This window comes from Tachypleus tridentatus, chromosome 7 (assembly GCF_004210375.1).
Source record: "Tachypleus tridentatus isolate NWPU-2018 chromosome 7, ASM421037v1, whole genome shotgun sequence".
NCBI classification, from domain to species: Eukaryota; Metazoa; Arthropoda; class Merostomata; order Xiphosura; family Limulidae; genus Tachypleus; species Tachypleus tridentatus.
The window spans coordinates 168581156-168601744 of NC_134831.1; the positions used below are offsets into that span (position 1 = coordinate 168581156).

At 30.8% G+C, this 20589-nt stretch overlaps 1 protein-coding gene across 11 annotated transcripts in view; it reads right to left on the reverse strand.

Moving 5' to 3' along the window:
* Nucleotides 1–1207: 1207 nt before the first annotated feature.
* Nucleotides 1208–20589, reverse strand: part of LOC143257174 (epidermal growth factor receptor kinase substrate 8-like protein 2) — a 64245-nt gene continuing 44863 nt past the window's right edge. For 9 of the 11 annotated variants that reach the window (XM_076515529.1, XM_076515524.1, XM_076515523.1 and 6 more), the window contains 16 exons: nt 20174–20229; nt 19751–19899; nt 19072–19184; nt 18676–18802; nt 17715–17803; nt 16783–17012; nt 16107–16275; nt 14793–14962; nt 13753–13972; nt 12128–12298; nt 11410–11533; nt 8889–9020; nt 7912–8128; nt 4177–4312; nt 3702–3825; nt 1208–3021 (listed from right to left, as the gene is read on the reverse strand). In XM_076515529.1, coding sequence (XP_076371644.1) covers nt 2933–3021; nt 3702–3825; nt 4177–4312; nt 7912–8128; nt 8889–9020; nt 11410–11533; nt 12128–12298; nt 13753–13972; nt 14793–14962; nt 16107–16275; nt 16783–17012; nt 17715–17803; nt 18676–18802; nt 19072–19184; nt 19751–19899; nt 20174–20229 — 2316 coding nt within the window. In that variant the 3' untranslated portion in view covers nt 1208–2932. Of the gene's footprint in view, nt 3022–3701; nt 3826–4176; nt 4313–4933; nt 5559–7911; nt 8129–8888; nt 9021–11409; nt 11534–12127; nt 12299–13752; nt 13973–14792; nt 14963–16106; nt 16276–16782; nt 17013–17714; nt 17804–18675; nt 18803–19071; nt 19185–19750; nt 19900–20173; nt 20230–20589 lie in introns of those variants that run through there. The other 2 variants (XM_076515527.1, XM_076515531.1) reach the window with 2 other exon arrangements.

The window sequence follows — 20589 nt, forward strand, 5'->3', positions numbered from 1 at the left end:
CAGTGATAAATCACAAAGTGGAAAATGTTTAAACAATAATATAAAGAAAACACGTGAGGACTTGTTTCTTGAGAAGAGAATTTGTAGTTTATTAGTAAAAACAACTACATAAATATATTGATTTATACTTTCGACTGGTAAGAGGCCTTCAATTTAATTTGCTAGTTTGTATATCCATATTACATTTTGGGGATCTCGGCTATATTTTTTCCAAAAACACTTTTAAGACATGATTCCCAGTATGTTCAGAAATTCCCCGTTGCCTATTTCCTGTCCAGGTTTAATTGCTAATTTTTGAATATTTATATCTTCTGTTCGCTTAACTTTCCTACATAGTCGATCAATATAGAACCAGCACACATTCTAAGTTTTAGAATGAGGTATGAAATAAAAGGAATTTAACTGCAAGTTTCCTCATAAAATTAAAATTTCTAAGAGTGTGTTTGTGTGTGTTTTTCTTTTAGCAAAGCCACAAAGGCTATCTGCTCAGCCCACCGAGGGGAATAGAACCCCTGATTTTAGCGTTGTAAATCCGGAGACATACCGCTGTACTAGCGGGGGGCAAATTTCTAAGAAAGATAACATTAGCCAGAGAATTAGGTTATATTCATTAAGACTCGCACATACAAACATAACTATAATAGATATTTATATCACTGTGGTATTTTGATGGTTCAGGTTTATGGAATACTTGTTAGGTGATAACTACTGATTTGACAAGGAAATGTGACATACGTTTACTGTTTTAATTATTAACTTCTCATGTGACAAAGAAAGTGTTACATATGTATACGCTCTTAATTATTAACTACTGCGACATATAAAAGTAAAATTTAATGAAGCTTAAGCTTCTATTGGATATGACCTGCTTTCTGTGTAAAAATAATATAAACATAGGGGGTGTTCATTTCACTATCACCTGAGAAGTTTAAAAATATCTTGGACATCTAAAGGGCTACTTTTTTTAAACAGTCTTATAATTGTGACACAGAACTTATGTTTGGATAACAAATACTTCAGAAGCAGATGCATGATGCCCTAGGAAGTTAAAATAGATGTTAAATTCACATCATATTGTATTGCGACTGGATCTTATTAAGTTATATTTTATAATCTAGTGTCGGTGAACATATGATGGTGCTTGTTATTTTGCATAACACTTTATTATAAATCTGATTTATAATTAAAATGAAACATCAACAAAAAACATTATATTTTGTTTACTACTGTCCTGACTGTGTTACACACGATACAAAATTTGTGTTGCAATTAACTAAAGTACAATTCTTATTCGTAACTAATATAAAAACAAAATAATTATTTCAATCAGTAATACACATTGTGAAGCTTGGAAGTGCATGTATAGATTGTATATAATAACAATTTATGAACATTTTAGTTTTCTTACATAATTTAGTTTGCTTGTACAATAACTTGACACAACACTGACGTATTAATGTTTTTGTACACATTGTTTAAATAGCTCAGGAAAATAATCCTATTGTTAATTTGGAATGATGATAAAAGTGCAATTTGGAATGACCTGAGAACAAGCAATGATCCGTGAAAAAAAAAATCCATTGAAATAAACAGAAGAAAGATAACTATTGAACAAATTATTCTTACATTAAAATGTTATAAATTATTAAGAATTTACTGCCACAAAATAACCAACTTATTTAAATCAACAAATACTTATATTACTGCACATTTATGGGCAACATTTTAACACTATACACCATACCAATCACACCAAAATAACTATGTATGACAAATAAAGTATAATATGCTACTTTTGAGACTAGACTAATACTTGTATATTGTTTTATAACCATTTAATCAAAACTAACTGTTGTTCTTTTACAGTGCACGAAAATGATAAACTTTGTGAGAACTGCCAATTTTACCAAGATAACATCAGGTTAACTGTCTCAGCTCATTAATTGCTATTGTAGTATTCTGAACTAGATTTTAATTATGTTTTGTGTAGAATACTTCAAGATAATAAATATTTTTGATCTGATACAAAAATTGAAATTAATCTTTTACCAATCTTGTTCAAATATTACTTACTACTTACCAAAAAATTATTATATATTTAACAACATTTAATTAAGATACTAATTTGAGAACTCTACAGTCCTGTAAAAATAACATATGAAAAACAGACAATTTTATAGTACATATAGAAATAAGAAAAACTATTTCCTCGAAAGAACCAGTAGTCTATTATTTAAAACCTGACTGTACATGCATTGTTATACAGGTCTGTAGCCTCAGAATTATAGGCTTAATTCCTATTTATTCTGGTTCTTAGTTTGGGTATGATAGCTTTAATTCCTGTTTGTACAGGTCCATGGCCACTAGCTAGGGAACAGTAAGTTTAATTCCTGTTTGTACAGCGACATATGATTTTATGTGGGTATGTTGAACCCCATAAGGGTATCATAAAAAAGAAATATAACTAATTTGAATGATAAAATTTAGGTACAAAGTTGCTCAAAGAGTAATCTTTAATGCTGTCATTATTCCAATAGAGTAATAATAGATTTTTATCAGTATTAAGTAAGTAACAATGTTACTATAAATAACCATAAAAACTAGAAATCATAGTTGAATGGTGAAAAATCACCAAATTTAGTGACCTTTCTTTGCCAGAGGTATTGGACCTGACTGTATATGTCTGTAATATACTTTTAACCAACATGTTTTGGCTACATACACAAGTTATTTATTTTGAAATTTTTTTTAATGTTTCTGATTGATTGCAAATAATAATTTCTAGACTTTGATCACAGATAATATCTTTAGATAAATCAGTTTTAAAACACCCAAATTAAATCAATAGTTCATTATAATGAAGAGCTATACAAGTCCACAGAGCTGTCTTCGTTTTAGTGTTGTGTATCTTCACAACAAAATGACCATTCTCTTAATCACTATCAGATACAACATCTGACATAAGCTGTTTACGTTTATTCTCAAAGCTTTTCACTGGCTCTTGACTGCTTCCATCCTCTTCTGTAAGAAAAGATGAATTATTATAAACAGTAAAGACTATTATATTAACGATAATCAGTCAGAACATACTGTCTAAAGATGTACAATTAAGTGTACTGTGTGTAAAGGTATAACAACACAGTGTATACTATATGTAAACACATGATGTTTCAGTATATTCTGTTGAGAGTTGTTCAAAGTGAGAGTATAATATTTAAAGGGTTGTGAAGAAAAAACTAGTGATTATAGAGTGTGATGAGATAACCACAAGAACATGTTGTTAGGATAGAGGAAAGGGAATACCACAGGAACTTCTTGTTAGGATGGAGGAAAAGGGATAACCAGAGGAACTTGTTGTTGGGATGGAGGAAAAGGGATAGCCAGAGGAACTTGTTGTTAGGATGGAGTAGGATGGAGGAAAAGGGATAACCAGAGGAACTTGTTGTTAGGATGGAGTAAAAGGGATAGCCAGAGGAACTTCTTGTTAGGATGGAGGAAAAGGGATAGCCAGAGGAACTTGTTGTTAGGATGGAGGAAAAGGGATAACCAGAGAAACTTGTTGTTAGGATGGAGGAAAAGGGATAACCAGAGGAACTTGTTGTTGGGGTGGTGAGAAGAATAACTGTAGGAACTTGTTTTTTATGGTGGTGTGAGAAATAAACATATTAGTTTTTCTACATTATTTTTCTCTAATAACTTACCATCTGAGCTAGAAGAAGGGGCAACAGAGGGTGCTGATGATAGTTGTCTTTGTTTAGGAGCCTCAACTTTCTTTCTTCTCTCAGCTAAAATGGACTTTAGTTCTTCACCACTCACTGTTTTATACTAGGAACAAATACCACAAAATTAGTTTTGTACTAGTGATAAACACCATAAAACAAGTCAAACAGACAGAAGTACCTGGTGAACATTAATAACATTACAGACAGAAGTACCCAGTAAACATTCATAACATTACAGACAGAAGTACTCAATAAACACTAATAATATTACAGACAGAAGTACCCTGTATACACTAATAACATTACAGACAGAAGTACTGAGGAAACCTTAATAACATTAATAATATTTTTATTAATTAAATGTATAATGCAGTTCTGGAATTATGAAACAAACAACCATAAACACAAGACATTATGCTATTTTTAACAAATCTATATGAAGCAATATCCTTACACCACTCATGTTCTTCTGAACGGTGATGTGGCTGTGGAGACGACTTCCGACTTCCAAACCCAAGACCTCCTCAAGACGTCCCCTGGTGAGTTTAAATAACATTTTTCCAGTCATGTCCCTAAAAAGCTGACGGACTCTAAAAAAAATATGTTTAGATTTCAATTATACACACTTCTTTATAGTAAATCATATATGTGTACTATATATTTTTGAATAAACTATAAAATAATATGAGGCAATAACAAACAATACAATAATACACTCAATGACCACTTCACATATTTTATGAAGTACATTGATTATGTGTCAGGTGGTTGGTAGGTCCTACATATTGTGGTTAGTCTGCATGAGAATGGAGTATAGAGTTTATCTCTCATTTTTCAAAAATCATTTCATGTTTTATTGGCACATGTGATAAGATTAATATATTACCAGAAATAATTTAAGCAGAAGAAAGCAATCGATGGAAACACATTCTTATCTCTAACCTCTGAAAAAGAAGAAAGGTGGTATGGATTTGTAAGGAAGTAGCCAATAATAGTTTAGTACTATGATTCTGAACATGTACTTAACTCTAATCAACAAATGTATCTGTTATTATATACTATCCAATAAATGGTGTTACCAACTTCCACATATAATTGTAATAATATTTAGTTAGCTAACTAGGCCTTTCCTTGTTCAACATCATATTTTGTCACAGACATTTATTCACTAACATTGTTTAGGGTAGGACTTATAATTTATCTAAATAATTTTTATTACACTACACATGGCTGTGTAACTTGACAAGTACAGCTGAATCAACATGAAATATGTCAAAGTTTAAATATGGTTGTAAATCCAATTATTTTAATTTTAAACGTTTATTAGAAGAACAAAATACTGTTTTATTTTGAGGTTTGCTACTTGGTTCATCACCGTACACATGCTTAGCTCTACCATTCCATCTGAGAAAAGCTGGACAGTTTTTACCTATACTTGATTTCTCACCATACAGATATTTAGCTTTACCATTCCATCTGAGGAAAGGTTGACACTTTTTACCTATACTTGATTTCTCACCATACAGATATTTAGCTTTACCATTCCATCTGAGGAAAGGTTGACAGTTTTTACCTATACTTGATTTCTCACCATACAGGTGTTCAACTCCATCAATCCATCTGAGGAAAGGTGGAGAGTTGTTACCTATACTTGATTCCTCACCATACAGATATTCAACTCTACCGTTCTGTCTGAGAAAAGGTGGACAGATGTTACCTCTACTTGATTCAGTACCATAGAGATGGTTGGCTCTACCATTCCATATGAGAAAAGGTGGACAGTTGTTACCTCTACTTGGTTTTCCACCTTACAGGCATTCATCTCTACCATTCCATCTGGGGAAAAGTGGAGAGTTCTTATATATATTTGGTTCCCTACCATAAGAATGTTCAGCTCTAACATTCCATCTGAGGAAAAGTGAACAATTATTGACTCTACTTGGTTCAGCACCATAGAGATGGTCAGCTCTACCATTCCATCTAAGGAAAGGTGGACAGTTGTACCTCTACTTGGTTATTTGACCTTACTTATGTACATTAAGGATGTTTTCTACCTGTTTGTATCATAATAACATCTTGTGGATGACTTTTTTAAATGTGTTGACAGTGGCTATCTGTTTATAGTGTAGCTGCCATCTTTTTGAATTGTAGCAATCTTATCAGAAAATTTCTTAAACAAAAAATGTTCGTAACAGTGACTTTCAAAGATTTTCATACATTATCTTGTAATTCTTGAACACCATTCTTCATATCAACAGGAAGAATAAACATCACTGTTTTAATATATTTTTGGACTAATCCAGCAATTTCCAAATATGAACGAAAACATTTTAATATCATTCTTTATATCATCATAATTATTACAAGTTTGGGACAATAGACATCACAGTTTTAATGTTTATTCAATTCATTTAAACAGAACCTCCCAATTTTATAGTTTTAATGAGACTGACAAAATTTCCATCAACACTATTTTTGTGTTAGAAACACTTAATTAAGGAATTCAGTTTAGTTATTTTAGAACTGAAAATTCATTAAATTGGTAAGCCAACAGGATTTTGATACCTTGATTAACACAATGTAACTTCAATATTGCTAAGCCAACCTATTTGTGTTACCTAAACTAAAAATATCATAAATTCAGTACGTTGGTAAACCAATAGGTTTTTGATACCTTGATTAAAACAACAAAACTTCAGTGTTGTTAAACTAACCTGTATGTGTTACCTAGACTAAAAACAACATAAACTCAGTACACTGATAAACCAACCAGAAAACCCTTACTAGAATGAAACCAAGTGTGTAAAGAGAAAGCCAAAGATGAGAAATAAGACAACATGGAGGTAATAAAGAATCACAGAAAAGCAGAGAACTGGATAAATATAATAAATCTGAGAAATCATGTAAAAAATGCCAAATTAGGCCTAGTTGATTCTGCAAGAGGAGCAGCAGAATCTGGTGTGAAAAGGTTATAAAATCTATGTTAAGCTGAACAGGTTTAGCTTGTTTTTTAAGAATTAGAGGGGTAAGTTCAGGAGAAGAATGTTGAGCCATATAATGGTCAATCTCATATTGGATAATAGCAGAGAAATCCAACAATAGTTCTTCTTCACCTGCAGCTTGTTAAAATACTGCTATAATGCTCCAAGTGGGAACATGAACCTCAGAATTTATTGAGAAATATGTAAATCAAACAAAAGTGTGTGATGTAAAATATGCAAATTTCAGAAATTATAAAGATTGGGAAATTAAATGATTTCTTGAATGTAAAGAAAAATTAATAATGAAGAAGTCTCACTTCAGAAATTAAAACATTAAAATCACAACTCACACAAAAGGTATCAAAAGAAAATAACGTCTGAATATGAGTACTGCAAAACAAAAAGTGACAGATAAAGCAAAATGTAATAGAGGGAGTTGTGCATTATTACAGCATGTCCTGCTCCTATTGGTAGAAAGTTGATACACGATAACTGGTATGAGAAACACAGTGGAATCGATCAATTTCAAATGGAAGGGTGATAGAAGTCTTGGGGCATGCAAAAATTTTTATTTTGCACATAGAAGGCACTGAACTATGTGACAGGCAATGCATACTGGAATAAAACAGTATATACTTCAGTGTTGTTAAACCAACCTCTTTGTGATAGCTAGACTAAAAAATAAATTTCACTATTTGTGTCTACATGTCAGTCATCTAATGTTCATTTTTATTGGCTTTTAATTCCTGTTTCACCCTGTACTTAAGTTTTTTTAAAGGAACACCATATATTTGTATTAATGTTAAATTAAAGGGGTAATGATAACATTGTTTACCCTATGAATGTTTATAGCTTATATAAAATACATAAAAACAAATCAAATTTTCAATACCCCTGTGATTTTCACAGTACTTTAATTAATATTATATAAAAGGTATGGGTGCAATGTACCAATAATTTTTGTTGTAGGGTGGCAAGAGAATACTAATAAAATTCACAAACAGACCATTGTGAACATATGTACACCTTTTCTGTGCATTTTTATATGTGTACAGCCTCAGCAGTCAATAGTAAAAGTTTTAAAGTGTTGGCTGAACTGAACAGTTGTTTTTTGCAATGTAAAAGTTATATTATGGTTCATGATATCTTAGTTTGATGAGGGAAAGTTGAACAATATACATCATTATAAACTGCAATGTTTAACTTACTCTGGGCTGAAAACTTTAGCTGCCAACCATTCCTGCACTTCTCCTGGTGTTGACTCTGCTGTTATATAAACTGCCGCAAGGTTGCTCTGTTGTATAATACCCCACTTCTTCTTTGCTTTGTGTCCTAAAGTAACTCTCTCTCTCAGTTCTTCCTGAAACAAATCTTGTGCATTTTGTACTTTAGGAAGGATTTGCTCTTTCTTTTTCAGTATTGAGCCTAAACAAGAATATTTATGATTATATGATGATGCTCCTCTGGTAATACTAATCATGGTAGATGTACACAATAAATAAAAGATAAACAGGAGTAATGAAATTTAAAGTTCTATTAAGTGTTGAAGTATCTCTTTCAAAATCTAAATACATATGAGTAGAATCAGTTAAAGTTTATTCTCTAGTTTAAAAAGTGAGTAGAATAGGGAAAACTTCAAGTGATTTATTTCATATTTTTGTTAATCTAGGTGAAAGCTAAAGATGAAAATATTTATGTCTGAACTGTACAATTTATTGTTGTGTTTACTATATGATGAATGTAAGTTTATTTTTGTGTTTACTCTATTGCATTAGACAGGTATGAACTAGTATAATTACAACTTTGTATTAATTCCTACGTAATAATAGCAACTATGTTTCTACAGAACTCTGAACTGTTAATATCAGAAAGGTACATGTTATTGCCGAAGATATGTGATTTTAATAGCGAGTTAAGTCTCTGTTAATTTTCCTGACAAACAAATAGCAATACATAGCGAACTTAATGTCTCAGAAAACATTTCATTTTGAAAAATCTTTATGAACTAGTTGCAATACATAGAGCACTAAATCCCTGAGAAAACACTACATAATGAAACATCTCTGTAAACAAGTAGCAATACACAGAGAACTGAATCTCATAGAAAACATTAAATACTGACAAATCTCTATAAACAAATAGCAATGTGTAAGGCACTTATTCTCTCAGAAAATACTGCACTTACATTTTGGTGTGTCTGGATTAGTTGCTTGTGGTGGTGGTGGAGGGGGTGGAGGAATAGGGGCAGCCATTGGTTCTGGCTGAGGGGGTGAAACACTAGGCCATTGTGGGGAAGGAAGCCCACGATCTTGCTGTCCTTTGGCCAATGAAAATACACAAATATATCATAACAAATCAACAGGTACAGATGATGTCAACTTCAGTTTTGCTCTCTTCAGGTAGTGTTAAAAAACAGAAATAAATTATTTCTCTTATTACAAGTTATAAAATGGAATGAAAGCTTATAAGTACTTAGCTTTACAATAAAAGTACCAAAAAATGAAATCAACATGTTTATATACTTACAAAGTCCTTGAAACAGAAATGAGATTTTTAAGTAATTTGTCTTACAACATAAAGCTTAAGAAAAAATTTAAATAATTAATTATACAATATAATGCCATAGAAATGTACATAGAATGTTTTGTTTTAAAAATGGAGTTCCGATGACCAGTCTTATGTTTTTGGAAATACCTTTAATTTTCAAGGTATTGTACATTTCTACTTATTTGTATTAAAGACTGCAAGAACTGAATTATGGATATTTAAATAGAATAATAGACTGCAAATTTAATATTATTTGTGTCAAACTCTAATATCACCAAATTTTTCCAATTTTTCTATAATCTTCCTATTTACATCAAAATGATACACGTTCAGGGTAATGTTAAACAAGCCACAGATAGGACTACTGCACTATAAGAATACTAAAACCTAGATTTACAAGGAATAGACTCCTAGTTCTCTGCAGGGGTAGACACATCTCATAGCCACTTTGACAACAATTAGTCATTCTTTACTGTTTACAGTCATATAATTAATTAATTACAGAAGTTACAAACTCCTGGATTCTTCTAGTATTACAGCCTCATATATCATATGATCTTTTGAGGACCTAGCAAAGATCAGACTCCTTGCTTAATAAGCTCTTGGTTTGATTCCAAAAACCTTCACCATGAATCATGCCAAGTGGATTCCTTTAGTGTTTGTACTCTGAAAGTCACAAGTATTTCTATACTTTGATCCTTGTGTTTATACATGCATTCTAAAACACTATATTCTGGTTTACATTTGGTTTCATCCTAAAATTTAGGTTAATTTCTTTGCAAGTTAATAAAAAGCATTAAAATAGATTATTAACAAAAACCTCCCATGCATTACTAGCTACACATAGACAAGTAAAAGTTTCCAAACATTGATCTACATGTTTAAGAAAATGGAATCAAAATATTTGTATAAAACATAATCTCTTCCAATTGACATGACTATATATTATGTTTTCGTTTTGTAAGAGATTATTTCTCTTTTAAAGAATATACATAATAAACAAAAACTTGCTGCTGTAAGAAACATTGTTAATAATAAAAATATAAAACAACTATTACAGAATATACATTAACAATTCCAACAGTGATTCTCAAACTTTATCATTAGACGGGTTTTTAAAATCTTTCTAAAATTCTTAGAGATTGTTAGGACTACATGTCTTTACCAAGTATATAAAACTTTCAAATATAAAGTATACAGAATGTAAAAACATACAAGAGCTATAAAAATAACTGTGAAAAGATTTATAATTTTAACAATATTTAAAAATAAACATTTAGATTCAGTAGAAGTTTCTTCACATGAGTGGTTTTCAATCAGTGATTTAAAATATCCACATTTAGTATACGACAATAGTAACAAAATGTAATAGTTATGTTTCGTTTTGAGCTTTAACACAGACTAATCTATGGTAGATCTGAAGAAAATAGATATTTTTGAGGCAGGTTTTATTTTACCACTTTTAGTGGATCTGTAAGACAGTGAATATTTTTGATACAAGTTTAATTCACATTTGATTTTACTGTGCTATCTGAATTTACTTTATTTAAAATACAACCACATTAAGCCAGAATTTCTGTATTGTATAAAATACATTAATGGTTAGTCTTCAGTCATGCTATCCAATTCTACAATATTTAATAAATATATGAACTGCTTCAGTTTGATCTTGGATACTGTTTTGGGATATTAAACCATGTCATGGATGTGCAAATCTTTGTGATATTAGAATTGTTGTTGCATTTTAAAGTTTTTAAGCACTCCTGAAGGCATGTTTGGAATGTCATTTATAAGGCTAAAACCCCTGAAAGTATATTTGGTGTAATTTTTAAGGCCAACAGTTCTGAATGCATGTTGAGAAGTTACATTTTAGTTGTTAATGTTCTCTATCTTAATTTTCATTCTGTAAGAAACATTTTCCTTTGGTGAAGCCATGAATAAAAGCACCAAAATTAATAAGTACACTTTTCCTGTAGCAATTTATCTTTTAGTAGGATAATGAGTTAATTTCTTTAACACAGCAACTAAGACAATCTAAGATGAATTAACACACTTCTTTGAAATAAGAACAATCACATGGTGAAACACAGAAGAACAAACACAGGAGAAGCAAGAAAGTCACAGGGGTTTTCGAGGTAACCAGAAGTAGCAAAATTCACCTTTCTTGCCCATCATTTCGTTTTGAATCCAATCACCTGGGAGTGGGTGCTGTTGAGGACCTCGATAAGATGATAAATCAGAACCACCATAGTCTCTCCTGCCTTGAACTGGTAAAGATCCATTCTGAAAATTGGAAATATTATACATTACAGGGGTGGACATTTTATATAATAGAACAACTTCCACAGTAAGGTACTCATCAAATCTAGTATGTTTTTATATTATACACAACAGGGGTGGATATTATATATAATAGAACAACTTCCACAGTAAAGTACTCATCAAATCTAGTATGTTTTTATATTATACATTACAGGAATGGACATTTTGTATAATAGAACAACTTCCACACTCAAACCTAGTATGTTTTTATATTATACATTACAGGGGTGGACATTTTATATAATAGAACAACTTCCACAGTAAAGTACTCATCAAATCCAGTATGTTTTTATATTCCTAAATTCCTGACTGATATACATCCATAATTGAAAATATACAAACATAATCTGTTCCACCATGACACTACTATTTGAAATACACAGTAACTCCGGTGTTAGTCACACTCCATATGTAAAGTATAATGTACTGTTCATCGTGACTTGTATATGGAATGAACAACTGCATAAAAGACTAAAACATACAATACTGTAGTAATTAAATATTTACTGTTTCCACTTGTAATTACTTTCAGATACTAGATAAATTGTGACTTACAGAATTGTAGTAACTATTTTGACTTGGTCCAGGGTGTGAATATGGTGGGTTGTTAAAGGTCTCCTCATCAGGAGGTGGTCCCTGATAATGTGTTACAATAGTACTTGGAACATATCCAATCTGTCCATTCACATTTCTTGTTTTCCACCATTTTCTGCTGTCATCTAGGAGCTGAAAGACCCATAAAGCAGAACATCAGCTATATTAAATCCTAGTTAAACAGCAGACTTCAAGTTACAAAACCTAGTAAAGATATACATTGCTTTACTATTATTGCTAAGATATTTTAAAAACTTGTAGGTGTGTGTTTACAAAAGGACTTCTAAGGTGCTTTAAAGACTAGCATTTATGTATTAACAAAGGACTGTTAAGGTACTTTAAAGACTAGCAGTTGTGTGTGTTGTTTGTAAACTTAATATAGTATTTTAAAAACCACCTGCAGTCAGTAGCCAACCTTAAAAACTATGTTCTACCAATCTTCGTGTCATACAATAACTTATAACAGTAAATAAGGGTGTAAAAATTTACAAGTAATTTACTGGATGTGGACACTGATCAAGCACACACACACACCTCACACTGCTATTATGTAGAGCAAATCAGTGTGATTGTTTATTTGAGAATATATACTCTGAAGAAATAAGAACTTTAAGACTTAAACCAATGTAAAATGCTTATATTTACGAAGCATCCTTAGCAGAACATAAATGTAATGTTAATATTTTCTCAAACTGAAAAACTATTTCTTACAGATACTTACCTTCAATCACAAAAAAAAGCTCTATTTGAATTATGTTGCCCTTTATTTGTACATGTTTCATGTAGCACTAATATAAGTGAAACTACTACTATCATAACTCTTGATCTTTCTAATCCTGCAGCTGTTAATCACTTTGAGATTGGTCAGATCACACAAAAGAGAAGTTGAACTCCAAAATTAATTTACAAAACCATACAAAATTTGTAAAATGAATGGTTGAGAAACAAAACTATAAACTTTGGCAATTTAGTGAAAAAGATCTATAAGTCTGTCAATAGTTAACATGCATAAATGGGGAGAGCACCAGTAATGATAGGGGTACTGTCACATTCTTATTGGTGAAGTGTTACTCGATAACCACTTGCATGTGAGTAAGCATGTATCACATGTTAACATATGTGAGGGTAAGTAATAGTGATTATCAAGGCTAGTGTGCCAACAGATGACAGTTAAAATATTGTAGGGAAGTTTTCTTTATTATCTAATCTGGATTATCTTACATGTAAATTTACAATGCTTAAACTGTTCAGCATTCCTCAGCACAATTTAAATTTATCAAGTAGTTGCTCACAGTTTATTGTTTCATTATTTTGTGATCCAAATATAACAATGTTTTAAACTTAATGTTTTTTTTTTAATTGTCTGATATCATATGAGACATTGTTTATTAGTATTTACATAATTCTATAAACTTTCAGGTAAATAAAACTATTTATAAAATTGGTATAAGTACAAAAGATTGCAAATTCATATAACTTTAAAAAAGTTAGAGATGTGTTTTAAACCTAAGTTAATGTAGATGTATGCATCAGTAGAAATGTTTGCTAGCATCAGTCAACCTTTTCTATGGATACTACAAACCTACCTCCAGTAATTCTCCTTTCACAATGCTTAATTCTTTGTCATTGCTTGCATTTCTTGAGTGCACTACTACAATACACCTGTTACCATGTGCTCGTATATCATCAAACCATGGTTGCTGTTGTTGTTGAAATTGCCCGAGAGGTTGGTGTTCAGTTGAACCAGTTCTTACGTCAGATCTTGCATCTCTGAAGTCTTGCTCATAAGGAGTATTGGCACCAGATCTATTTCAATGAAATATCCTCAATACTTATTTTGTCAGGAAAAAATATAGTAATTCAATTAACTCAAAAATCCATTTTCTTTTTACAACAGAATGTGATCACCAAATATTAAATTTATTAGTTGAAAAAGAATAGAATTTTTGTGTGAAAGTAATCAATAAATATCTTATAGACTGATCCTAATAACGCTATCATTAGAAGCAGAGCTGATGATTGTAACAATAGATATTGTATAAAATTGTTAGAAAATAATTATATTTATGCTCCAGATAATTAGAAAATATTTTTTTAGTTTAATCAATGTATTACCTTTGCAGCTTCTTCAGGATGAGTGTATACTATGGTTTAAAGAAAGAGTTATTTTAAAATTATTTGGACTGTAAAGGTCGTTCTTTTCTAACCTTTTTATCAAAATGTATAAATCCTTCCAGTATGCATTACAAAGTTTGAAAGACAAAAAATAAATACAGGAACAATGGGTTATAATGATGTAACAATGAAAATGGAACAGTGAGTTGTTAAGATTATAATAATAAAAAATGTAACAGCAGGTTGTAATGATGTAATAATAAAAAAACACTGGAACAGTTGATTGTTATGATGTTACAATAAACAACAGATTGTTCAATAAATGTTTTGTTATTAACTGTGTAGTTTAAGAGGTACAATGACTATGAAAATAGTAGCAGATATCTAACTTGAATAAAACCACAATGTTTCTGGTAAGTCAGTCTATATCTGATGTTTTTATTTCTATCAAGTATAAGTATGACATACAAGTTTTCCATAAAGAAATAACACATCAGTACATCATTCCTACTTTTCCATGTATGGAACTCTCCTTGGTATGTCTCCGGGAGGAGTGTTGTTATAACTTGTAGAATGTTGTTCTGATGTATCAACTCTGTCATAGTAACCATTTCCATTATGGCTGTCCCTCTGAGGCTGAAAATTTGAAAATCGTTGGTATTCCTCATTTCGTAAGTCAGCCTAGATGGTCAATAAAATGATCTAGTTACAGTTTTCATTTTCAACTGAATTATTCATTTATCAAACAAAGAAACTGAATTGTTACTTAAAAACAACAGAATCAAGGTTTTCCAATACAGTTCAGTTACTTCCAGCAATATTTTGATAAACTGATTACACTATACACGACAAATTCATCAGTCACTTTCAGGAAGTTCTTAAAATTTGAGTATATAGGATAAATAAATAGGATAGTGATTTCTAGAAAATTTGGATAAAATTGTGAATCTGTCTATAAAGATAATCCATTATATGTGTTTTAACATACATCACTTACAGTTGGCTAATTTGATTACCATATTGTATGGTATGGTAATTGCAAACTGATTGTGTACAAAGGTTATTGTGTTTTAGGATTTTTGCTCAAGAAGTGGAGGTAAAGAGAAAAATCCCTGAAATAAGGCACATTTCCACTTCTATATAAATTTTTTTTATTTGAATTCAAAGACAGAAGTACTTAGTGACTTATAAAAGTCAATTATTACCTTCCACAAAGCAAAGTGTGCAATTAACATCTAATGAGGTAATTAGATATTTAATAACCAAAGAAAGGATTTAATATTAGAAACAGAGAACTCTTAAGAGTACAAGGGTAGCAGCTTCATCAAAACAATCCCTCACTATGTTGTCTATAAATGAAACAAAATTATTATTTACTTGTATAAATAACAAGAAGTAGTTTTTTTACTAATCTGTTGACTCTGTTACTAAGATCTTTATATCAGTTTCAGAAGTAGTTAAACAGCTAAAATAAATGTTATCACTTTTATTATACTCATATCAATAAAATACTATTCTGAATAATATTCTTCTTCGACTGTATATTTAAAGTGTGCTATTAACTATTCTTATACCACTTACCAACCACAATGTGCTTTAGACATATATAAGATCTGTAAAGAACTCAGTGCCTTACATTTGGTATATAATATACTGTGTAATAAAAACTGTTACTGACTTGAAACATGTATGACAGTTCTACTCTCCAAAAACATTGTAAACCCTGGTGTGTTTCTCTATCACAATGTGTGTTTATGCACTGATTTCATGTTGAATAATTTTAAAATATTTTAATAGGACAATTGAACCCTGTGCCACTACAAACCTCTTCTTGGGCTCTTCGGAGATTATCCCGTCTAAATCGTTGAGCTGCTGATGCTGCTGCTGCTGCAGTCAATTCGGCTCTTTCCCGATCTTCAGAGAAAGGATAATCAGGTGCCCAACCGTTGGAGAAAACGGGATGGTAAGTACCTTGTGGTCCTCTCCATTTATCCCTTTGTGGCAATACATAGTTTACAATAGCAATTTTTAGACAATAGTGAATTTGTACTCCTCTGGCCTTAGTAATAGAAGAAATTTGACTCTCAAAATACATTAACCAACACTTGCATACATACTGTGTAACATATAACACTCCTGAACATTTCATTCCCCGGTATTTTGCTACTTCACACAATCTGAAAGCAATTTCATCAAAGCTGTGCCCATCACAAGATGGTTAGTGAGCAATGATGCATGCTACAGTCTGAAAAAATCAACAAAACTTGCGTTCGATGGAAGAAACTTCACATATCTCCATCAAGACGAATTTTGGATACATTTTATATCACCAGTAAATGCTTACAGAATAACGTTATAAAAATAGAGACTGTTGCCAGACTATGATATTATTTTCAAGTGAAATACCCTGGTAATGAAAAGATTGGTAATGAATTGACTGATAATAAAATGTTTAATAGCAACCTGTCCTAGAACTCTTTCAGCTATTCAGTGTATCTTACCTTGGTATGACCCACGATTCACCAAGACTGTACCATATGTCTCTTTCATTTGGAGAGCAGCAACTGTCCAGCAGATTTACAGCACCAGCAGTCATGAGTGGTGTGACAACTTGTGGAGGGAGATTGGACCATGTCTGATGAACAGCTTCCACAACAATTTTCAAAGGGGTGAATAAAAAGAGAGTCAGTTCTGGTGCACTAGGATCATGAATGTGGTTCTTCAGTTTTGCCTGTATGATTAAGAAGTAAATCAGTTCTCAAGAATTAGGATTTTAGATATGGTTCTTGTTTATTATTTTGTTAAAAGCACCAAGAAATATGAAAATCCATTAAATGGCTCTTTGGGCTATAAGGTCTTCTTGTGCTTTACAGATGAGGGCATTACTCTGGAATGTTGTTGTTTTGTTTTTTAGTTCTACATCATTTAGAAATCTTATACAAATTTTCCTTTTAAAGGTGTTTGACAATTACTTTAACCATAATTCTACCTCCAGTTATATTGCATTATTAAATGGTAGGAAAGTGAACTGTACTGATGAAAATCATGTTGCTGATGGAGCAAACACTTGCCATTATATGAGCATATACATAAAATTATTATAAAGTGTGATTAAATTTAGTGTTTCTTCATATCTGTTGTATTCAAAATTTTACAGGTCAGTTTTAGTTTAAACAGTAGTAGTACTGGTTACATTATGTTACTTTAATTTAAAATTTACATTCGATTGTTATTAATAAGAGTATGGCCATGCAAAACCAAATATATTGTGAACAATGACAAACAACATTCCCACCTTAGACAATTTAAAACTATCTAGCCTTCAGTGTTGTTACTGTCAATTGTTAGAACATACAATTTTCAGTCAATATTTAAATATTTGAATAGTTATAACTAAGATGATATGAATAAAAAAACTTAGAATGTCACATACCAGCAGATTGAAGGAAAATTTGAATTTTTGTAGAACCTCAAAAAATTCTCGTTCTGTTGGAGGCTTGGCACGCATGCTCAGCATTCCATCTGGAATGTTTAATATGGGTTATGAAAATTCATGTCATACAATTTTAAAAAGTATGTTTATATTTCATGAATAAAAACTAGTTGTTTTTTATTATTTCTAACGTCAGTTACTGATAACTGAATGAAAAGAGTGCAGATCAGTATAATAATAGTTCAGTTTTGAGCTGTTTTCTGTTATTCTACAGAGTTGATTTGTACATTGATGCAAACACAAGATCACATTAAATAATGTGTATAGATTTGTAGATTTTTCTTAATATAGAATTATAAATGGTAGAGATGGATTTGCTCTTAAAATAGAACATAAAACATTGCGGATAAGTTTGTCCTTAAAATAACAGGTGTTTTCTTGATACACATATGTCAGTTTTAAAGGAATATGAAAAGTGAAGAAAAGTGAACAGATAATGTATTTGAATTTGAAAACTAAATTACTTAGTACTATTGCTTAACTTATTTTGCTCTTTTTTAAAAATAAAATTGTGCAAACTTTATGTATTTCTTATGTTCAACACAATGACCTATAACAGTTTTAAATTATTTCTTTAAAACCACATACGAAAGAGAAATAACTCTCAAATATGAACACACATATAGAGAAATGTTTAAGTAAACTATCTTTGTCAAGTCTTTGTTAATTCACAACGAACAAAATTCCTTTTGGTGATATTAGTTTAGTTATTTTTTGAAGCTCTAATTACCAACACAATCGTTTTCTCTACACTTCACACATTTTGTGCCTAAAATTAAGATTTACATGCTACTCTTTTATATACTACACAAACACAAATGTTTGATTTTGTGTCCTGGAAACATTTGTGGTCTAAAAAAATCCTTAAAAAACCCCAAATATATATTTTGCCAATATTCACCACCAAAGTCTTTATTTTTGTTTTTTCGTCTTTTACGCCGTCGTTCTAGTTCTTGGTAGGCCGCTGCTGCATGCTGAATTCGACCAACAAAAAGTTCAATGTCGTCGAAGCAACAGTTTAACATCATCTGGAAGATAAGGAGTTCTGGATGACTATTTATACACTTAGCCAGATAGTATTTAACAACTTGAAGGTATGAACCTGTTGTCATTTTTACACACACATTCAAATTTATTAAAATAAAGATAGCATTATGTCATGTCATAGCTGGTATAAACATTGATTTTATTAAAATATATAATTTGAGTTGTTTTGTTTTATTATTTTTTCTTAGTTTTGTTTGTCTTTCAAAAAATTTCTTATTTCAGGTAATGTGTTTAATGAAATTCTGTTTACCACTTCTTTTTCATATCGTTCACTTCTGACTGAGTTGGGTTTTTCAGTAGTATCGTAATAATGCTGAAATGATGACCTCATCTGTTCCTGTCTTTCTTGAGAGCCAGATATTACTAGAAAATGAAGGTATACATTATTATTACTAACTCCGTGATGTAGGTAACAAAGTTAGTGTTAACAACTTACTTGTGTACATATTTCTTTTCAAAAGTTAATGTATCAACATCTCTTAAACTACCTCTCCTATACAATTAATAAATGTAAGCAGTCTGGTACATGAGAAAACAACAAAAACATTTCTTAAGTAGGCCTAATTCACTTGTTGTATCATATTCATAGTAATTTATTGATTTACTTGTACTCATTGGTCTTACAAACATTCAACTTATATTGCTCAGATAGATATGTTATGAAGTACTCAATCAAAATGGATACTTATTTTAATATTCAAAACTTGTATTACAAATTATGTAAGTGAGGAAAAAATTCCAACAATTTTTTCCAAAACTATAATTAAAATTCAAAGCAAGACAGAATGTAGAACAATGTGTTTTTTAAATTGAATTTTGCAAAATGATGAGAATTTTCAGGTGAAATATAATTTTCTCTGGAAAATAATAGTTCTAATAGTTTTAAAAAAGTGTTTGACTCTGTAAGATTTGTAGACACAGAACATTACCTTGAGGCATTACATTTTCAGCTGCTGCATTGAAATGGCTGATGTAGTCCCTTACTTTTTCACTGGGGGGAGGTTCAGGAGCATGGACACTGGGGGGAGGTTCAGGAGCACGGACACTGGGGGGAGAAGGAACAGGCTGAGATGAAGTCCTGTAGATCATAAAAAATTACATGTAAGTGAAAGCTGTTTTTTAGGGATCAAAATTTTTGTATTTAATAAAATAATAACCATAATAAAAAAACTTTATCAAATTTACTGCACAAAAAGCTCAAGATAACTGTAATTCTTCCTGCTTTAAAGGTAAAAATATTTAAATAAATATTATGCTATTAAAAACCTAACTTCCAAAAAAAACAAAATCAATGGTATAAAACCAAATAAACTTATTGAAGGTAAAACTGCTAAAAATGCAGAAAAACTCACTCTGGTTTCCATTTTCCATCCATAAAGAGTTTTATATCATCCACCACATCCTGAGCCTGAGCAGAAGTAATCAGTTCATTAAAAGATATAAAGCCTGAGCAGAAGTAATCAACTCATTAAAAGATATAAAGTCTGAGTAGAAATAAACAATTCGTTACAGACTGTAAGCAGTTTTAAAGAAATTTCCTTCTGAAGAAATAAATCAACAAGAAATTTATCTTCCTTTACTCTAACTTTAAACTTGTTTATATTAAAGTGAAACTTTTTAAATTTTCTTTTATTTACACTAAATGAAAATTTGTAATTTTGCATAAATATCTTTTTTATCAAATTAATTTAGCTGTTTGGTTAAATAGTGTTAACATTAAGTTTTCATATTTCTATGTTTATCAAATTCTACTGCTATAATTAACATG